The sequence below is a fragment of the Oryctolagus cuniculus genome, chromosome 6 (genome assembly GCF_051225735.1).
Source record: "Oryctolagus cuniculus isolate XC-2025 breed Fujian yellow rabbit chromosome 6, ASM5122573v1, whole genome shotgun sequence".
Classification (NCBI taxonomy): Eukaryota; Metazoa; Chordata; class Mammalia; order Lagomorpha; family Leporidae; genus Oryctolagus; species Oryctolagus cuniculus.
Genome location: NC_142872.1, coordinates 59,410,716 through 59,429,630, shown reverse-complemented (window position 1 = coordinate 59,429,630; position 18,915 = coordinate 59,410,716). Strand labels below are relative to the sequence as shown.

General features: G+C 48.5%; 1 protein-coding gene across 5 annotated transcripts in view; it reads right to left on the bottom strand.

Moving 5' to 3' along the window:
- Positions 1-1,557: 1,557 nt before the first annotated feature.
- The window catches only part of RANBP17 (RAN binding protein 17), a 370,153-nt gene continuing 352,795 nt past the window's right edge, over positions 1,558-18,915 (bottom strand). For all 5 annotated transcript variants that reach the window (XR_016236455.1, XM_089336195.1, XM_070076414.2 and 2 more), the window contains 3 exons: positions 6,377-6,475; positions 4,403-4,530; positions 1,558-1,975 (listed from right to left, as the gene is read on the bottom strand). Coding sequence is in view for 4 of the 5 variants with exons in the window: in XM_089336195.1 (XP_089192321.1) it covers positions 1,879-1,975; positions 4,403-4,530; positions 6,377-6,475 (324 nt within the window). In the remaining variant the exon portion in view is untranslated. The remainder of the gene's footprint in view (positions 1,976-4,402; positions 4,531-6,376; positions 6,476-18,915) is intronic.

Genomic DNA, 18,915 nt, shown 5'->3' with positions numbered 1-18,915 from the left:
AAGCGCGTGCACACCGTCATCTTCCTGTGAACATAGTAATGAAACAGTGTGGTGCTTGCCGAGCCTCGACAGAGCGGGAGAGAACAGTGCCAGACGGGGTAAGCCTTCTATGACGCGTTTCTGTGGAATGACTGTGCAGTTAGAATCTGCCGAGAAACCAAGATTCTCGCTAGACTTCTCTACCAGCTGCTGTTTTACAGAGTTCAGGATTTGCCTTCACAAGGAAAACTGTATTTTTAATTTTTTAATGATATCTTTATTTATTTGAGAGGTAGAGTTACAGACAGAAAGAGGGAGAGGCAGAGGCAGAGAGAGAGAGAGAGAGAGAGAGAGAGAGAGAGGTTTTCCATCCACTGATGCACTCCTCAAATGGCCGCAGCGGCCAGAGCTGAGCAGATCCAAAGCCAGGAGCCAGGAGCTTCTTCTGGGTCTCCCACGTGGGTGCAGTGGCCCAAGGACTTGAACCATCTTCTACTGCTTTCCTAGGCCATAGCAGAGAGCTGGATCAGAAGAGAAGCCAGGACTCGAACCAGTGCCCATATGGAATGCTGGCACTGCAGGTGGAGGCTTAGCCTACTATGCTGCTGCGCTGGCCCCTGTATTTTTAATTGCTAATGAAATAAAGTATAAGGCCATGGCTCACTTATGTTTGAACTACTAGAAGGAATCCCATCTGCAACACATTTCCTGTGGTTTTCCTCACACATGGGAGAGCAACATTTCTACATAAACGTGGTGACTCTGCTTTCAGAGTTGCAAGAAAAATTTCAAGAAAACACTAGTCTGAGAAATGAGTTATAACAGGAGCCTGTTGTTCAAAGTAAGGCCAATCTCTCATGTCTTATCGGAAAGAAAGGGTATCATCTTTACTATAAGTCTGAACCTTGAAGGCAGAGCCCTGGGGTGACAGCCTGTTGACAGTGGCAACCTCAGATCGGTAGCCTGGTGCCAGTGTTTCTCACAACCTTCCCGTCCTGGGATGGGTGAGGGCCAACCCCAGGGGTACTAAGGGCTGTGGCGAGGTGGAAACCGGCTGCTCCTGAATTAGCACCTAGAACTGTATACTTAGGGTAGCCAAGGAAGAAAGAGATGCTTCAAACACTGTGTTTTAATTAGTTATCTTCATCTTCTCTTACAAATTCCACGCAGGTAGAAGGACTGGGTGCTGGCACTACCCAGCACTTCTTCCTGGCGCTACATGGCTCTGAAGCAATCTCTCTGCAGGCAGTAATTGCACAGCTTAATTCTTCTAGACTGAACCACTTCAGATTTATGCCAGCGAAAAGCAAACGTCGTTTGTAAGTCATTTAATTGTGTTACTGTCTCTCAACTTTATCAGATGGTGCTGAGACAGAGAGGCCTGTGTGTGGTCCTGTGGGAGGTTCTGCAGCGCTCCCAGGCTTGTTCTAAATGCCCACAGCCCAGAGTCCCCAACACTGCTTCTTCCAAACTCGAAACCCACTACTGATGTAACAGGTTCAACTGGCATTTGTCTCAATTCAGGATCCATGTTGAAGGCTGCATCTCCAACAAATTGACAACCTGATTGCAGGCCCATTAACTAGTGCACACGTGGGCGCAAACCCGGTTTATTACGTTCTTTGGTTAAATACTGTTTTTACATCCTTTCAGAGCGTTTGGAGAACAAAGAAAATGATATCTGGTAGAAAGACTGAAACACATCTTACGCTTTTTCAGAGCATGGACTGAATTTACATTGTGCACTATTATACATTCTTATAATTAGGCCAGACTTATAAAAAGATAGGGCTTTTGCTGTTATTTGCTTGAAAAATAGATTTTTCCGGGGCTAGCCAACGTCACTGTCCTGAGACCCGGCCCACCAAGAGTCTCCTGATGAAGGCTGATTGGCTCGGGTCAGCTCATCATGTCCAGGCTGCAGGGTTCAGTGCTGCCGTCACAGCGCAGGGCCTCTGCCACATCTCTTCTGAAGACAGAGAGGTTCTGGGTGAACCTACGGAGAGAGAACGGAAGGGAAGCAGTGGGTCCCCGTGCATCTGAACCTCTGGACGAGACGGCCACTGAGGAGTTCAGGACCTTGGAGAGGACCTGGCTTGGAGGGAGGCTCCAGGGGGCAGCTGAGCTCTTTCCCGGCCAATGACCGTTTCCCCACCAGCACCGCCCACCCCTGCTCCCCAGAAAACAAGGGCTGCCACCAGCTCCACCCTGCCCATACTGAGGGCTACATTTTGTACTTCTAAAGTTGAAAACATTTTCTTTAAAAGTCCAATTACACGTAGATGGTAAGGAGTATAAAGAAAACAGCCGAAATGTATGTGCCAAGCACTGATTCAGTTGACATATAAACTCATTTATCATCGCAAGCCTCCCCGAAAGTGGGCAGCAGCATCCTCATTTTACTGACGAGAAAACTGCACTTAGCGGTTGGAAGGAGAGGGCACTGGTTGGGCTGCCTCTACCGCTTCCTAGCTAGGCCACTCTGATGAATCCTTGACCTCTTGCCTTAGCGCCTAACACGAGTAGCTACCTCCAAGGACTGTAGGAAGTGAGAATTCACTGCATCAGCTGAGACAGTGCCTGGCACAAAGAGAACGGTCAGTCCTTGCTGGCTTTTGTCCTTATTAAGCTGGGAGGACTGCCTTGCACCATTTCACGGAGCAGTGCAGGCGGGACACTCAACTTTCTGAGCCTCAGGTGAGCCCCCACCCCCGCCCCCGTGTTGCTCCGCATTCTTCAACTCTCCTCTGCAGACTTCCAGGGTTGCCCCTTTCTGCCGGACAGAGGACTATGAGAGAGTGCAATGAACATGTCTTCAGAGGCCATGGCCTCGGATTACCACAGCCCGGGCTGCTGACTCCAGGACACAGTGTGGCAATTGGGATGACTGAGGATTTGCATTGCAAATGCTTGCCCACATTTTTTTTTTTTTTTGACAGGCAGAGTGGACAGTGAGAGAGAGAGACAGAGAGAAAGGTCTTCCTTTGCCGTTGGTTCACCCTCCAGTGGCTGCCGTGGCCAGCGCGCTGCGGCCAGCACACCGCGCTGATCCAAAGCCAGGAACCAGGTGCTTCTCCTGGTCTCCCATGGGGTGCAGGGCCCAAGCACTTGGGCCATCCTCCACTGCACTCCCTGGCCACAGCAGAGAGCTGGACTGGAAGAGGAGCAACCGGGACTAGAACCTGGGGTGCCAGTGCCGCAAGCGGAGGATAAGCCAAGTGAGCCATTGCACCGGCCCCTGCCCACATTTATAAAAGGATGATGCAGGCAGCTTTTCCTTCTCTGATATTCACTGATGTCTGCATCCTCCATTAGAATGTAAACCACATGAGGGCAGGAGCCTTGACCAATCCAATGTCTGCATGTAAGTTTTGTGACCGCAATGACTGAGTTCAGGCCTGGCTGGTAAGATAGGGTTCCTGTCACTTACATCTTCCTGGCAACTGCAACAGTAAAGGATGTGCACAGGAAGCAGTTAACACCTACTGTGGGCCACCTGTCCCAGGTGCCCTGCTTCCCCACAACTGTCATTTATTTATTTTATTTTATTTTTATTTATTTATTTATTTATTTATTTATTTATTTTTTTGACAGGCAGAGTGGACAGTGAGAGAGAGACAGAGAGAAAGGTCTTCCTTTTGCCGTTGGTTCACCCTCCAATGGCCGCCGCGGCCGGCGCGTTGCAGCCGGCGCACCGCGCTGATCCGATGGCAGGAGCCAGGAGCCAGGTGCTTTTCCTGGTCTCCCATGGGGTGCAGGGCCCAAGCACCTGGGCCATCCTCCACTGCCCTCCCTGGCCACAGCAGAGAGCTGGCCTGGAAGAGGGACAACCGGGACAGAATCCGGCGCCCCGACCGGGACTAGAACCCGGTGTGCCGACGCCGCTAGGCGGAGGATTAGCCTAGTGAGCCGCGGCGCCGGCTACAACTGTCATTTAAACACTCACGACCCACTGTCATCATCCCCACTTTGCTGGTGAAGACAATGAGGAGCACCGTAGCTAACTGCCCTGCTGCCACACACACAGGGCGCGGGCAGAAACGCAGCTGGGTCTGCTGCCTGCAAAGCCTGATCTTGTCCAAATGCCACAGTCTCTCCTCGTCCGTCTTCTGCAGCAGGTCTGAGCTTCCCCTCTTTTGATCCTTTCCATTACAATTCTCTCGCCTCCTAAACTGTAAATTCCATAGGGCAAAGGCTGCATTTCAGCAATCCCTGCGTGCCTGGACAGTGCTAGCATTTTGCCTGGAAGAAAGCAAATATCCCATAATAATCACTGAATGCAACCGATGTGAGTCCAGGGTCCCAGGATGTGTGTAACAGAAGAGCCACATCCATGTGTGGGCCGTGTTAAGCACAATCCAGTTATTCTCAGCAAAGTGGCCAAGTTCAGCACCCCAGAGATGCCCCACTAGGCAATGCTCACCTGTCTCTGTTCTTGACAGACAGGTTCTGCTCCACTCCTTCCATCAGATTCCTGAAGCACTGGGCAAGGACCTCCTGCTTGGGGAGTGACTGGCTGTTTATCAGGCTTGCTCTCAGTTCACTGAAATACTGTTGGGAGACAGAAGGCATCAGAGCTCTGACTCCAACCCTGGCCTAGAGGACGCTGTGGCAGACAGGGCAGGAGCAGCTCCAATCTACTCAGGCCTCGCTCAGGGGGATTTTTGTCCAGATCCACATTGTTGACCCGTAAGCTCTTAGAGAAAACCCAAGCAAGAGATATTCCCAGGCATAAATTGAATTATCCCTTTCCAAAAAAATCTCTCGCTGTAACTGTCCTGTTGCCACTGTTTGGGCTGATGGCGTCCTTGCCTCCTCGGTGGGGCCCTGAACGCATGGTCTCCCTGGCTCTCACCTCCACTAGTCACAGCAAGGCTGGAAGAGGGAGGGCCCCGCAGGCCGAGGGGAAGCACTTAACGAAACTCGCCCAGGGAGCCCCTTGGGTGACTGAAGGCAAGGCCTGGGGGCTCCCTCGTGCTTCAGCATCTTCCCTGGCTTCAGCGAGCCAGTCGGCAAGCAATTCTGGGCTGCGTTCCAAGTCTCTGTCTTCGTGAGCTGGAATGGGTCTGCTCTGAGGCGGGGACTGGAGGGGCTTGCTTGGTTCTGGGAGAGCTTTCTGACACCAAGGAAATCAGCTGTCACGCCTGGTCACAAACAACTGCACAGTGCCTTCTCCTCTGCTGGGCTCTGATGCTAAGCTAGCTCCTCATCACTGGAAACAGCCTAATTTCAGCACAAAGACAACATTTTGCCAGCCTGGTGTTTATCCTTCCAAGCCCAAACAGCCTGATATTTAATTTCCATCATACATTAAAACAGCTCACATCAAAAAACACACATAATTAATATGTAGTCAGACTAATACTTAACTACTATATATCAGAGGCATTACACTTAAGCCACAGTGTCTTCCTGAACAAGACTGGGAATGCACAAAACTACTTATTTTTCCCTTTTATAATGATGCAGTGACTCACACCAAATAGAAAATTATTAGTTTTTCATCCCAAACCATGAAATATTGCCTCCATCAGTAAAGTATAATATTGTGATGTCATAAGCTTTTTCTAAACACTGAATTTGCCCTTATTCCCTCTCAATCATTTTAAAAGAACTGCTCTCTTTTATAGAGCTTGGATTTAAATCACAATAACACTGAGGGAAGATGAATGACAGTGCTATTGAATGTGGCTAAAATTGGATACTTCAGCACAGGTGAGTGATGAGACAGCTCTTCTCTTTTTGATATATTTTCTTCTTCTATTAGTTTCCTTCCAAGGCTGGGATTTTCGTTTGAATTTTAATGTATGCGGCTGCCTCTAATCTCACTGTCTTTTTCCCCAGTACTATCTTATTGTATAGACAATTCATTCTCCCAAGCAGTAATGCACTGTTCCTGCTGACTGCTGGGGAGGCAGGGTGGGTTGCGGAGGGAGCAGGGGAGGCCTGGGAGGAAGTCCAGGCTGGCAAGCACACCTAAGGAGCTGGAGTCGTGCACTCCCTACAGGAAGGGTGCTGGCTCGGTGGAGGAGTCCCTGATGGGCTACTGCCGCCACCATCTAGGGCAGTGGAGGTCCAGGCTATAAAAGGAGGCAAAGGGAAGAGGCAAATGGTTGTGGCTTGGAATCCCCCCGGAATGGGGAAGGGAAGAGAGGGTCCTCCTGAGCAAACCAGCCTCCCTCTCGCACCAGGGCTCTCTCTGGGTTCCCGAAGAGCCACTCTGGAGGACTGTGCGACTGAAGACCAGCCTTCTGCGGGACAAGGCAGCCCTGCCCCAGAGCGGGCAATGTCCCGGCTGAAACACAGCCAGCTCTGCTCCTGTGTCCTCCACTGCCACAGCTCAGCTCGGGGCACGGCTTCTCTTTCCTCCTGTGGACCTCCCGGTTCCCACTCTTACCTTCTCGTCGAGCAGAATGAGCGCCAGGAGAGGCCTGGACACCGACCACTGGTTCCGACAGTCTTCGAAGACAATGGTATTCATGAGCACGGACATCATCTGCAAGACATGGCCACATGAAGCCTGGGATGCCTCGCCCCGGAGCTCCCCTAACTCCAAGCCTTTAATAACCCCACCTTCTGACCCCTAACCCACCCCATCTTGCTAACGGCCATGAGGGCTCTTCCCAGACAAACAGCTTTGCCTCTGGAAGCCAACAGTGCTGCCTGTGGGAACCCTTGGCAAAGCCCCCAGCTCTCCAAGGAAGCATTTCCACCATCAAAGGCTTCTGAGGGAAACTTGGGGGTGGGCGGAAGTCAGAGCATCAGTGTCCGCCTCTCGACCCTGACAGGCTTTCCTCTCTGGGTACCAGGCAAAGGCCCAGTTCACCTTCCCACCCACCTCTCATTTCACCTAAGAGGTCATGCCACGGCGGCCAACAGCCCTGAGAGCGAGGAATGGGCCACATTTCACGTGGCCTTGGAATGTCAAACGTCCTGCTGGCTCAGGCTGTGTTCTCATTCTTCGCTCACTCACTCACTCACTCACTCACTCCTACACGTCCATAGTCAACCTTTCTCTTAAAGATTCCACAGTGAGGAGATAGGAGAGTCCAGCCATGTACCACGACGTCTGCCCCTAGGGAGCCTGACGCATCCTGGGAGAGACCACGCTGGGCAGAAGTTACACGGGAAACAGGGCTGGGCAGAGTGCTGTGGGCATGCAGGGGAGGGAGGACTGCCGCTGGGGCCTTGAGGAGGGGACAGAAGGTCGCACTGCAGGAGTTCAACACCCGCGTGTCCTAAGCAGAGCAAGCAGCACCCAAGGAGGGTGGGAGTGAATGGGAGTGGGTCCGCAAGGCTCAGAACTCAGCGTGCGCGACAATGGAGTGGGGAGTGGGAAGGGAGGGCCACGCGGGGGAGTCTGAAGTCTCCAGTAGCGGGAGCCGGTGATGGCTGGGCAGACGTGCTCAGACCGGTATCTCAGGAAGAGCCCTCTGGGACAGGCGGCCTGGGAGCTGTGAAGGTGCCCCAAAGGAGGGAGGCCGGGGTGGGGGGTGGGGGGTGAGGGGGGGTGGGGCTGCCGCCGTGGCCCACACACAGCCCGGAGAGGTGTGGAGCTGATGACACAGTTTCTGGTTCTCGGATTCTTTTTTTTTTTTTTTTTTTTTTAAGATTTTTATTCATTTATTTGACAGGTAGAGTCACAGACAGTGAGAGAGACAGAGAGAAAGGTCTTCCCTCTGTTGGTTCACTCCCCAAATGGCTGCATCGGCCGGAGCTGCGCCGATCCGAAGCCAGGAGCCAGGCTCTTCCTTCTGGCCTCCCATGCGGGTGCAGGCGCCCAAGCACTTGGGCCATCCTCCACTGCCTTCCCGGGCCACAGCAGAGAGCTGGACTGGAAGAGGAGCAGCCGGGACTAGAACCGGTGCCCATATGGGATGCTGGCGGAGGGTTAACCTAGTGCGCCACGGCGTTGGCCCCTGGATTCTTTTTAATTTTCAGACCTGTAGTTTACTTGGAAACCTGTAAAGGTAACATTCAAGGGCGAAACCCTGTTGGTGCTGGCTGGATAGTCATATAAACATTTTAGAGATGAGCGGTAGAGCTAACACTTCTCTTTAAGCTCTGAATTCATATTGCTTCACTCCTTTTACAAAACCATTTTTCCCTACAGTTTTTTGTGCCCCCCCCCATTTTATTTGCATTTGGGCTTATAAAGGAAAACCAAATGTTTTATTATGATTTTTGCTTCAGTCACTTTAGGACAAATTAAAAGTCCTCAACTGTTGAAAAAAATAATTTTACCTATTTGAGAGAGGCAGAGAGATGATCCCATCTGTTGGTCCCCTTCCTAAATACTACAACAGCCGGGAGGCAGGAACTCAATACAGGTCTCCCACTTGGTCAGCAGGGGTCCAACAGTTGAGCCACCCTGTGCTGCTTCCCAGGGCGGACAGCAGCAGGCAGCTCGGATCAGGAGCAGAGCCGGTACACGAACCCAGGCACTCTGACATGGGATGTATCTGGCATATTAACTCCTAGGCCAAATGCCTACCCCTGCTTCTTGGACTTTTTTTTTTTTTTTTTTTTTTAGATTTATTTGTTTTATTTGAAAGTCAGAGTTACAAGAGAGAGGAGGGGCAGAGAGAGAGAGAGGTCTTCCATCTGCTGGTTCACTCCCCAGATGGCCACAATGGCCGGAGCTGCGCCAATCCGAAGCCAGGAGCCAGGAGCTTCCTGTGGGTCTCCCACATAGGTGCAGGGGCCCAAGGACTTGGGGCATCTTCTACTGCTTTCCCAGGCCATAGCAGAGAGCTGAATGGGAAGTGGAGCAGCCTGGCCTCGAATCAGCGCCCATATGGGATGCCGGTGCTTCAGGCCAGGGTGTTAACCCGCTGCACCACAGCGCCGGCCCAGACTTTTTAATCTCTCACCTGTAGCCCTTCTGTCTGCACGGCTCCACAGCTCCTTTCTGCAGAGAAGGGCAGGGGAAATGGCAATTATGTGGCAAAGACCACCACACACACCGCCTTGACTGGGCTCTGGTGACCTGGCTGGCTTTGGAATACATTTGCTCTTGTCCTCTGGCATTTTTTGAAATCCAATTTACCCTGTGATCTCAGGCAAGTTACTGAAACTCTGTGTGTCTCGGTTTCATTAACTAGAAAGAGGGGGATAATAATCTAGCACAAGGAAAGCTCTGAGAATCAAATGAGATGGGGCATATAAAAAGTGCTGCAAAGAGTATAATGAGCTGTAGACACTCAAGGTATATAATAACAACAGTAATGAGCTTCTCTGCCACTCTCAATGGCTGCCATTCCATAGATCACCATCATCACCACCACAATGAGGCTGGCTGCAAAGGAAATGTGCCAACTCCATCTTCCTGGTATGTCCAGTCTCTCCGGGGAGAGGCTAGGGCTCAAGCCTGGTGGGTCGAACATCATTTGCAGATCACATGCCTCCATGTTCAATCTAACAAGCCACTCGAAGTCATAGTGCCACAAATTAAATTGACAAGCAAAACTAACAGATCCAGGGAGACAGTCTAAAATATTATGGGCTTCACAATCTGAAGGCAGAATGGATATTTTAATGGAAAAGATTAAAGTTACAGGCACCAAATTCCTCCAGTAACTGACAAAGCATCCTGAAGTGATGTGCCAATTACTTTATACGGTTCTCCTGTGTATTCATTTGTCTGAATGCATGTATTTATGTCTGTAATAAGTAAGGGGATGTTTGAATAAAACACTTTTCTAAAAATAAAGTTGGCTAAAATGGATGATTTTTTTTTTCATTTTTACTCTTCTGGAAATATGAAAAGTAGTGAGCAATCTGCTGAAATGGCATTGACATGGCAGCCCGTTTCCAGAATTATTTTTTCTAATAATCCTAGAGTGGGGCATAGGAGAAAACAGCTCAACCAATGGGGCAAAGTCCCTAGGAGGAGGGCCCCTTCTTCTTCCTCAGGAAGAACACTGTGTGCCACACTTCCACATAGAACCCTTCCCAGGTAATGTGGGCTCTCTGGTGGAGCTCTCTATGGTTAACAGTACAAACAGGCCGGCGCTGAGGCTCACTAGGCTAATCCTCCGCCTGCGGCGCCAGCATCCCGGGTTCTAGTCCCATTTGGGATGCCGGATTCTGTCCCGGTTGCTCCTCTTCCAGGCCAGCTCTCTGCTGTGGCCCGGGAGTGCAGTGGAGGATGGCCCAAGTGCTTAGGCCCTGCACCCACAAGGGAGACCAGGAGAAGCACCTGGCTCCTGGCTTCAGACTGGCACAGTGCTGGCCGTAGCGGCCATTTGGGGAGTGAACCAACGGAAGGAAGACCTTTCTCTCTGTCTCTCTCTCTCACTGTCTAACTCTGCCTGTTCTAAAAAAAAAAAAAAAAAAAAAGGAAACAGTACAAGTAGCTGAACACTGAGAGGGGAGTGCTCGTGACAACTCTATGCGGTGTCACAGGTACTGACATATTTGGTACAAGGAGTGGCTGCTTGAGCCAGGGCTCCACTCCCTCAGCTTCTGCTCACGCTCAACACAGCATCGGGGAGGTGCAAAGGCCACTTCCCAACCCGGGCTCTATTTTCCAGGGCTTGTATCCCCAGCCGTATGTTATCTGCTGCACTAGCCTAAGCAGCTGTTCTACCAAAGCAGGGGAGGGCCATCTGGGAAGGAGAACTGGATGACTTGGTCCACTTAGGAAACCATATCCCTCACTGCCTCAGGTGTTACCTTAATCTCGTTCCTTCTTCCCACAGGACTTTGTAGGAATTTCTCTTAGTGAAGAGCAATCAACCCAATGTGGTAGGCACAAGCTTTGGAGGCAGCCAGACTTGAGTCACTTAACTGGCAACACTGGGCAAATCAATTCCGTTCTCTGGGCCTTCACTTCCTTACACTTACCATGGGGACCACAACACCTATCTGATGGACTATGTGAGGAATGACTTCCTGTTACATAGAAAGCATTTTGTGTCGCATCTGCCACATAACAATTCAATGTGATGTTCTTTGATCACAACTGTGGCTGCCTTTCCTTGGTTAACCCAATGGAATTACATGACTTAAGCAAGTACTCCAACTCTTGTCTTCATTAGATATAGACCAATAAGATAATGGTTGCCTCACAATTATCTGACTTCACTGGGAGCTGCAATCAACAAAACAACCTAAAATGGGAAAAAGGCCAGAAAGCATCTCTCATTGGTCTGGTACACATATTAGGAAGGATTTGGAATGAGAGCATTTCTTTGTCTTGAAAACTTGTAGTCTTCTAAATAAAACACAAAATACCTCACATGTATCTGGCCTGGGAAAATACAAGGTGGTGTGTTACACGGACTACTTCTCTGTTCACTCTCCAGCCCTTCTCCTACTCTTCCACCCTCACATGGGATGTAAAGCTCTAGCACAAAGCAAAGGAGACTACTTTCCTACCCAAACGCTGGGTCATCCCTCCTCCATGGCCGTGTGGTGACGAAATTGCTCTCACTACAAGTGCTGACGCAGAGGTGTGGTTTGGGCCGGATGCTTCACATACTGGCGAGCACGTACTTGTTCTAAAGGAGGTGGAGGTCCAGTGGGTCCAGGAGCTGGGCAGAGCAGGCTGCCCGGAGAGCTGTGAGTGGAGACTGAGGGAGCAGAAGCTGACGGGCTGAAGACAGCCTGTTTGGATGCGTGCAGGGTGAGGTGAGATGGGTTTACTAATCTGCAGACACCTGTGATGCTAGGATCACGTGGGACTCCTTGTCACTGTGTCCCCAATGCCTAGAAAGGCATCTGACATCTATCAGAGAAACATCTACTGAATGAAAGAATGCACACATAAAGAAATACGTGGTGAATGGAAAAGAATGGCTGAAGTGTCTGTAAAGAGCTAGAGAGCGGAGAGGGGACTGTACAGAAAGTAGAGAAGTTCTGGCCTCAATCGAAGGCTAAAACTTGAAATGATTAAAATAACTGAACCAACACATTGCTCATTTCTTGTTTTTATGTGCAGAATCTTGGAATTCTTCTAAGCTACTGCTGTCCTAAGAGCCAGTAGCTCCCAGAGAGAACCGTCCTGCGGGGTTCTGGGTTCCAAAGACTCAAGTCTGAGGCACCATCTCCTTCATGACAAGCACTTCCGCCCAAGAGTAAGCTGTGCCCGGGTTTTCTCGTACCCAGCAGTAAGAACAGCTTTCATTTCTGGAGAGTCTTCTGGGCGCTCGGCATGCTAAGGCACTTGCACACGTCGTCTCTAATCCTCAACTAATCCTGGGAAGCAGGGATCATCCCCAGTGTGAGACTAAGGACCTGACTTGCTCAAGGTCTTGCCACCACAGGCCGCAATGCAGAAGCAGGCCACGTGCAGAGGCTGCCCGCGCCCATCAAGCCAGCCTGCTGCCTGCACCCTGGGGCTGTCTGTGCCAGCAGCGGTGAGTGAGCAGCAAGACCGGCTCTTCTGTCGACTTCTGGAAGACTGCGGGTGGGAGACGGAAGGCTCACTCCTCCACCTGCGGTGGCTCTCCTCCATCACCCTGCCACCTGCTGCTGAGCCAGGCAGCCACTGAAATGTCTGTGACTAGAATCCAGGGCAGTGGTATCTGGGGAGCGCTCAGCAGCCCCTCCTGCCTCCCACCTGGAGATTTCTTTAAATTTGGTGAACATATTTTCAGACTCTCAAGATGAACAACGTCAGACTTAATTAATAGATTGTCTCTAGAAAATGGTCCATTGAACATTTTTATAAAAATTAATGGTTTCCCTCTTATCAAGGCTAGCATATCCACAGCAATTTAAATTAACATCATAGAGCACATTAGTAAATTAAACTAATTTCCTCTGAGTTAAAATACTCCTGATAAAGTGAATTCTTTTCATTACTAATGTTTGAGCACACTGAGTAGTATAACTAAAAATATCCCATAAAGTTGTATGAAATACATGAAAACATTCCACCCCCTTGTTTAAAAGGTGGTAGCAAAGAAAGCTTGAAAAGCAGGCTTTGGTTTAGACAAAGGAAGAACATAGTAAAGAAAGAAAAATGGAGAGACCAAAGACAAAGCAACACCATGCCTGGATCTGTAATGGGGGAAGTGGGGGGGGGAGGTGGTGGAGGTGGGGGTCAGGAGAACAAAGACAAGATGATGAGCCTGTGACTCTGACCACCCTGATGCAAAGGACCCGAAGTCGTTTGTACCTCTGCTAGGCGAGACTGACTGACTTTGATGGAATGAGCGGGTGATGTTTTGAGGAACAACCAATAATATTATAGCAATCTCTCAACAATCTTTTGGCATGTGCAATTGTGTAGTTGGCTTTCAGAGGCCAGTAAGTAAGGAAGGTTACGGTTGGCCCTCCCAACAGAAAAACAACAAAAACAAATAAACAAACAAACAAAAACAAAGCAAACACCCAATCCATGACTGCTTGCCTGGCTGGTGTGACGGAGTTTGAACAAGCAGCATCTACCCACCTCCAGTGATTTCTTCAGAGCCCTCCACCTGGGGTGGAGGTGCAGGATCAGGGAGAATCTGAATGCTGCCCTTCCAGGGTTCAGTGCTAGTGGAAGTCAGGGAGTTTCTGTCATTACTGAGTGTTGTTCCTGAGGCCATGTGCACAGCAGATATTGAAATGTGATCCTGCTCAAATTAGATACTAGTCATCTTTAGGGAAAAGGAATCAATTGCTCTCGTCGTCTGCTGTTTACCTGTGTGATACTAGTGGAATGTTATGAAAAATGAACGAATGGACAAATAAGCATATATTTAGTTGTATTTTCCTGTCTAGGTTACATTAAATCTAAGTTACATTAAATTTTTAAATATCTGTACATATTAAGCACATTCCTAAATGCTTATAGTGTTTTTGCAGCCTCATAATAGAAGTATTTAGCATTTTAAATGTGAAAAAAGAAAAAGGCAAATGAAATGCAAGAAGAGATGAGCCTCTTCTAAGAAACAAGACTGCCATCAGTTACGGTGAGCCAGTCACCCCTGCAGTCACCTGGGAGTCTGGTCTCCTTGGCCTTGAACAATGCTGGGTTAAAATCAAAAAAGCTTCTCACCTCAAAGGCGCTGCAGGACCAGCAAACTCAGCTGGCACTGGTCGGTCATATGTTAGCTCTGTGCGCCCCCACTTCCAAACTAACAGCACCCTCCTCTGCCACCCACCCCTTATATAAAGATAAGGAAAGCTTTTACTCCAAGTGATAAATTGTCTTAGATATTTAAAAACCTTTCCATCCACTGTGAAATTGAAAGGAAACACAACCTGGTTTTGCTGTGGTTACAATTTTCTCCATTACTGACTTTACCCCTAGTTCTCAAAACATTCATTTTAATCACAGTTTATTGGGGGGGGGGGAATCACATGCCTGTCTTCTAGCTTATAAGAAAGATGATAAAGTTAGAATGAGAGCTCAGGATTAATTAATTGAGAGTACTCCATGTAATGTGTCTATTCTGAACGTTACAGCACACATCACAATGCAAACAGTTTTATTTTCCAGGGTTGAAATAAATTATAATAAATAATTCATTTCAATGGCAGAGATGTACTGGAGAGCACCAGCAACAGAATTGACTACACTACACTGAGAGTCTCATTCTTGAATCTTCATTATCCATTTGAAACTTTTTATGAGCAGTAAATCATATTTCAAGTGGCTGCAGATCTCATAAAGCAGCTTGCTGCATTAAAATAAAACCAGAAAACCTGGGGCACTGGAAGGCTGCAGGGTTTGCCACTCAGCACTATTTGGGGAACTCTTTCTCACTCTTATCTTGCCAACATCAAACAGAACACGCTTCCATTTGATGTAAAAATTAAGCACGACTGGTCAAAACCCCTTCTAAATGTCCTCTAGGTAGAATTGTTGGGAAAATCTGTATGTTGAGGAATAACTTTTGACTCCCATAGCCATTTCTTCCTAATTTTTACTCAAGTGACACTTACTTCTAGTTCCTACTGCTCTGTGAATGACTTTCAGGTGGTCGGATTCTAGACCTTTAATTGTCTCTAGAACCAGCCTTTGAGGGGCCCCCAAACAGGCAGGTAGATGTGTACCAGCTTGACAAAGAGCAGGCAAAGGCACACGTGCTATGGTTCCGTCTAGAGGGACAAGCCCATCTTCACAGGATAGGGAGAGTTAACTTGAACGTTTTAAGATGATTAGAGCAACATCCAGGAAGGTGGACATATTAGGAAGAGGAAATAAAATAGGAAAAGGCACTAGGTACAGAGTTTGCAATTCTGAAGAATGAATAGCCTCCACACAGGAAACTTGAGAGAGACTTTTTGAGTAACAGGGAGCAGAGCTAAGGGTGAGGAGCAGAAGAACGGGCTGAATCCAGGCTACAAAAGGCCTTTTATGCCCTGTGAGGTACAGAATGAATTTGGACCAGGCCTTCGGAGCAACGGGTTAAGCTTCCATCTGTGACATCTGTATCCCATAAGGGAGCGTGGGTTTAAGTCTCAGCTACTCTGCTTCTGATCCAGCTCCCTGCTAATGTGTCTGGGGAGTAGCAGATGATGGCTCAAGTATTTGAGTCCCTGCCACCTGCATGGGAGACCAGGATGGAGTTCTGCCTCCTGGCTTCGGCCTGGTTCAGTCCCAGCTGCGATTTGTGGGCATATGAGGAGTGAACCAGCAGATGGAAGCTCTCTTGGTCACTCTGAGTTTCAGGTAGATAGATAGATTGAAAGATCGATAGATAAAATCTTTTAAAAAATGGTAGCTTTCACAGCATTTTAAAGGAGGAAGTGATGTGCTGAGGTTCTGCCATTTAGAACAGTAACTGGTAAGGTCTGGAGAATGGCAGCTACGGGTTAGTAATGCAGGCAAGGTAAGGAGTTTTTTATTCTTGCAAAGGCTCAGTGGAGAAATGATGAGGACCTCACAAGGCTCTGGTAGCAGAGACAGAGAAACAGTTAAAATCCTTGACTGCATTATTTCAATTTTCTTCCCAGTCACGGAAATCTTTCCAAGAAACATATTCTGATCTGAAATCGCAGATTAATTCAGAACCTCAAATGCTACATGCAGTGGAGAGGTGGACATCCTTCACCAGTTGGGTGATACAATTAACTTTGGGAATAAGTCACAATTTAACAAACGCTAGCCGTTGTATTAATATGTGCATATTATATATGACAGAGATGACTATAAGCCCAAGTTCATGTTAAATATTCAGTGATAAGAAACATCTGAGGCCATTCAAAGAGGGGGAGTGGGGAAATAGTTTGCTACTCTACTGAATGGGCATCACAACACTGCCCGATGCATGTCGTCTTTCACAACAAAACAACGAGGGCATCTCATGCAGCTATCAGAGTGTTATGAATATTGTATTTCATAATAGAATATTCTCGAAAGAGGGGGTTCAAAGCTCTCTCAGCTGTCACTACCGTCTCCCGACTTTCCTAAAGGGACTTGGTCAGATGGACCTAAACATTTCCATAACCACCAGTGGAGGATTATTTTACTTACTATGGGGGAAAGTATTTTCGTGGACAATTCAGAGAGTCCCTCAAAAGCATTTTCCATTAAAGATCAGAGTTTATATTTAAACCACAGAGGATGGCATGCTGCCCTTCAGATTTGAGGATTTGTATTTATAGTTGTCTAAGTGGCACACAGAGTGCTGGCCCAGAGGCCAGGGGGAGGAGTCAAAGACGCTGCTGTGGTTGGAAAGCTCTTTTCTCTCAATAATCACATCAGGGGCCCAAAGAATGATAGTGACTCAAGTGTTGGGATTAGAACCTCCTTGGCTGATTTAGTCAAACATTCACTGACCACCTCTCTTGGCCAGGCTGTGTCAGGCCCCTAGGCTATTCAGATGAACAAGCCACAGCGCCAGCCCTCCCAGAGCTCACAGTCCAGTGGGGGAGGGGATACACAGCACAGAAGCAATGACATTAGAGTGCCAGAAACAGAAGTCTGCACGGGAGATCTTGAGAGACCAGGATGTTAACTCTGCCTAGGGGTTGAGGGCAGGCAGGGATGGCTCCATAGAGGAGGCGACACTTGGATCTTTTGTAGTGAATTCACAAAGTACGGCATGTAGTCAGGTGAGAAGGAAAGCATGCAGGTGCACGGGTTTAGAGAAATGTCTGGGCAGTGATGAGCAGTCCTGTGGAACTGGAGAGGGTACGTGGCGCCAGCTGGTGGCAGATAAGGTTGATTAAGTAGGCAGAGGTAGAACCTGTGAAGAAACTCGTGCTATGTGTTAGGGAGCATGGATTTTATTCTGCAGGAAATGGCTGCCATCAAAACGGATCTGGGGCCGGCGCTGTAGTGTAGGAGGTTAAGCTTTGGCCTGCAGTGCTGGCATTCCTGGTTCCAATCCCCCCTCCCACCTCACTTCACTTCCAATCCAGCTCCCTGCTAATGTGCTTGGGAGAGGAGCAGAGGACGGTCCAAGTCCTTGGGCCCCTGCACCCATGTGGGAGACCTGGAAGAAGCTCCTGGCTGCTGGCTTCGGCTGGCCCAGCCCTGGCCATTGTGGCCATTTGGGGAGTAAACCCACAAATGGAAGACACTCCCCCACCATGTTTTCCAAATAAATAAATAAATAAATAAATAAATCTTAAAAAAAATAAAGTGAGCGGATCTTTCTGGCAGTGATGTGGTAGTGACTGCTGGTAGAACACTTCCCCACAGGGTCCGAGCTTCGGGAGGTCTGGACCGCCTGATTCCTCCCAAGAAGATACAGCTTTTGCCTGTTCCCAGGTGGGGAGGCCACAGACACAGGTGACCTGCCTCAGTCGGGGCGCTGCCCGGCTGCTGTCTTGCTGGCTCTGTTGCCAGCACTCTGAGAAATGGCACCGCCATCACTTCCCTTGGCCCACAGCACATAACTTAATAGTGTCCCCTGTCAGGAATGGTTCTCTTTGTCAGGACGCTTTTTATTGATGTTCAACCTTCATTTTCCCTTTCTTAATATTATCCCATTATGCCAATACTCCATTGTGCCATGCTAAGTAATTCCCTTTCCTCCTTGGCATTTACATCTTCCAAGTATTTATAGACTTATCAAATGCCCCATTTAGTTGTCACTTAGGCAAGCTATACATATTTAGCTTCCTTAATCTGGCCCCATAAGCCAGCCCTTCCATTCTCCTAAATCACTTGAGTTACTTTCCTCCAGATTTCTGTCAATTTGTTTGCAGCCTCTCTATAATGCAGGGGGCTCAGGAAGATGATGGGGTTGGGGAGGGAGGCCCTCCTCCCTCCGTGGGATGAGAGTACACCATTTGCCTGGGGTGGAACACCTGCCCTTAAAGTGCAGCCTCCAAAACAGGCTAGGCTTCTGGAGGGACTGCGAATCCTTCTGACTATTTATAAGGTTTCACCTGCATACATTTCAAGTCAATCGTCGACTGTTATTAGCTCTTCTTATGTGCTAGGAGGACAGTTACTGAGCACCTACTATGTGCCATGTATTGTCCTAAGGCCCCCCCCTTCATTTCTTACACCTAAGCATTGCTCAAAGAATTAATGACCTCCTACTATGTGTCAAGCACTGGTGGTACAGAATTGAATTAAATGTGGTCTCTGTGGTTCAAAGGCTCATGAAACCTAAGTATTTATTAATCTCTTGGTGTCCACCCATCAAGTAGTTTCTATCCAATCTTAAAAGTCTCAGAGAAATCATCCCTAAATGCACTTAACTCTAATTGATGTTGTTAGTTCCTTGAATGGAACTTCTTTGTCCCATCTGAAATGAGATGCCATATTAAGTATGGGCATTAACACAGAGCTTTTGTGTGGGGTTTTCTTTCTAGTGAGTTGCCTTGGGGCCTAAAAGAGTCTCTTCAGGTCTGGAACTTTCCATTGTTGTCCTTCTTGGCAGTTTACTTAAATTTTTAAAAAATGATTTACTTATTTATTTGAAAGGCAGAGTGACAGAGTGAAAGAGTAAGAAAGGGGGGAGAGGAGAGAGAGAGAGAGAGAGCGAGCGCAAGAGCTGTCTTCCATGTGCTAGTGCATTCCCTAAATGGTCCTAA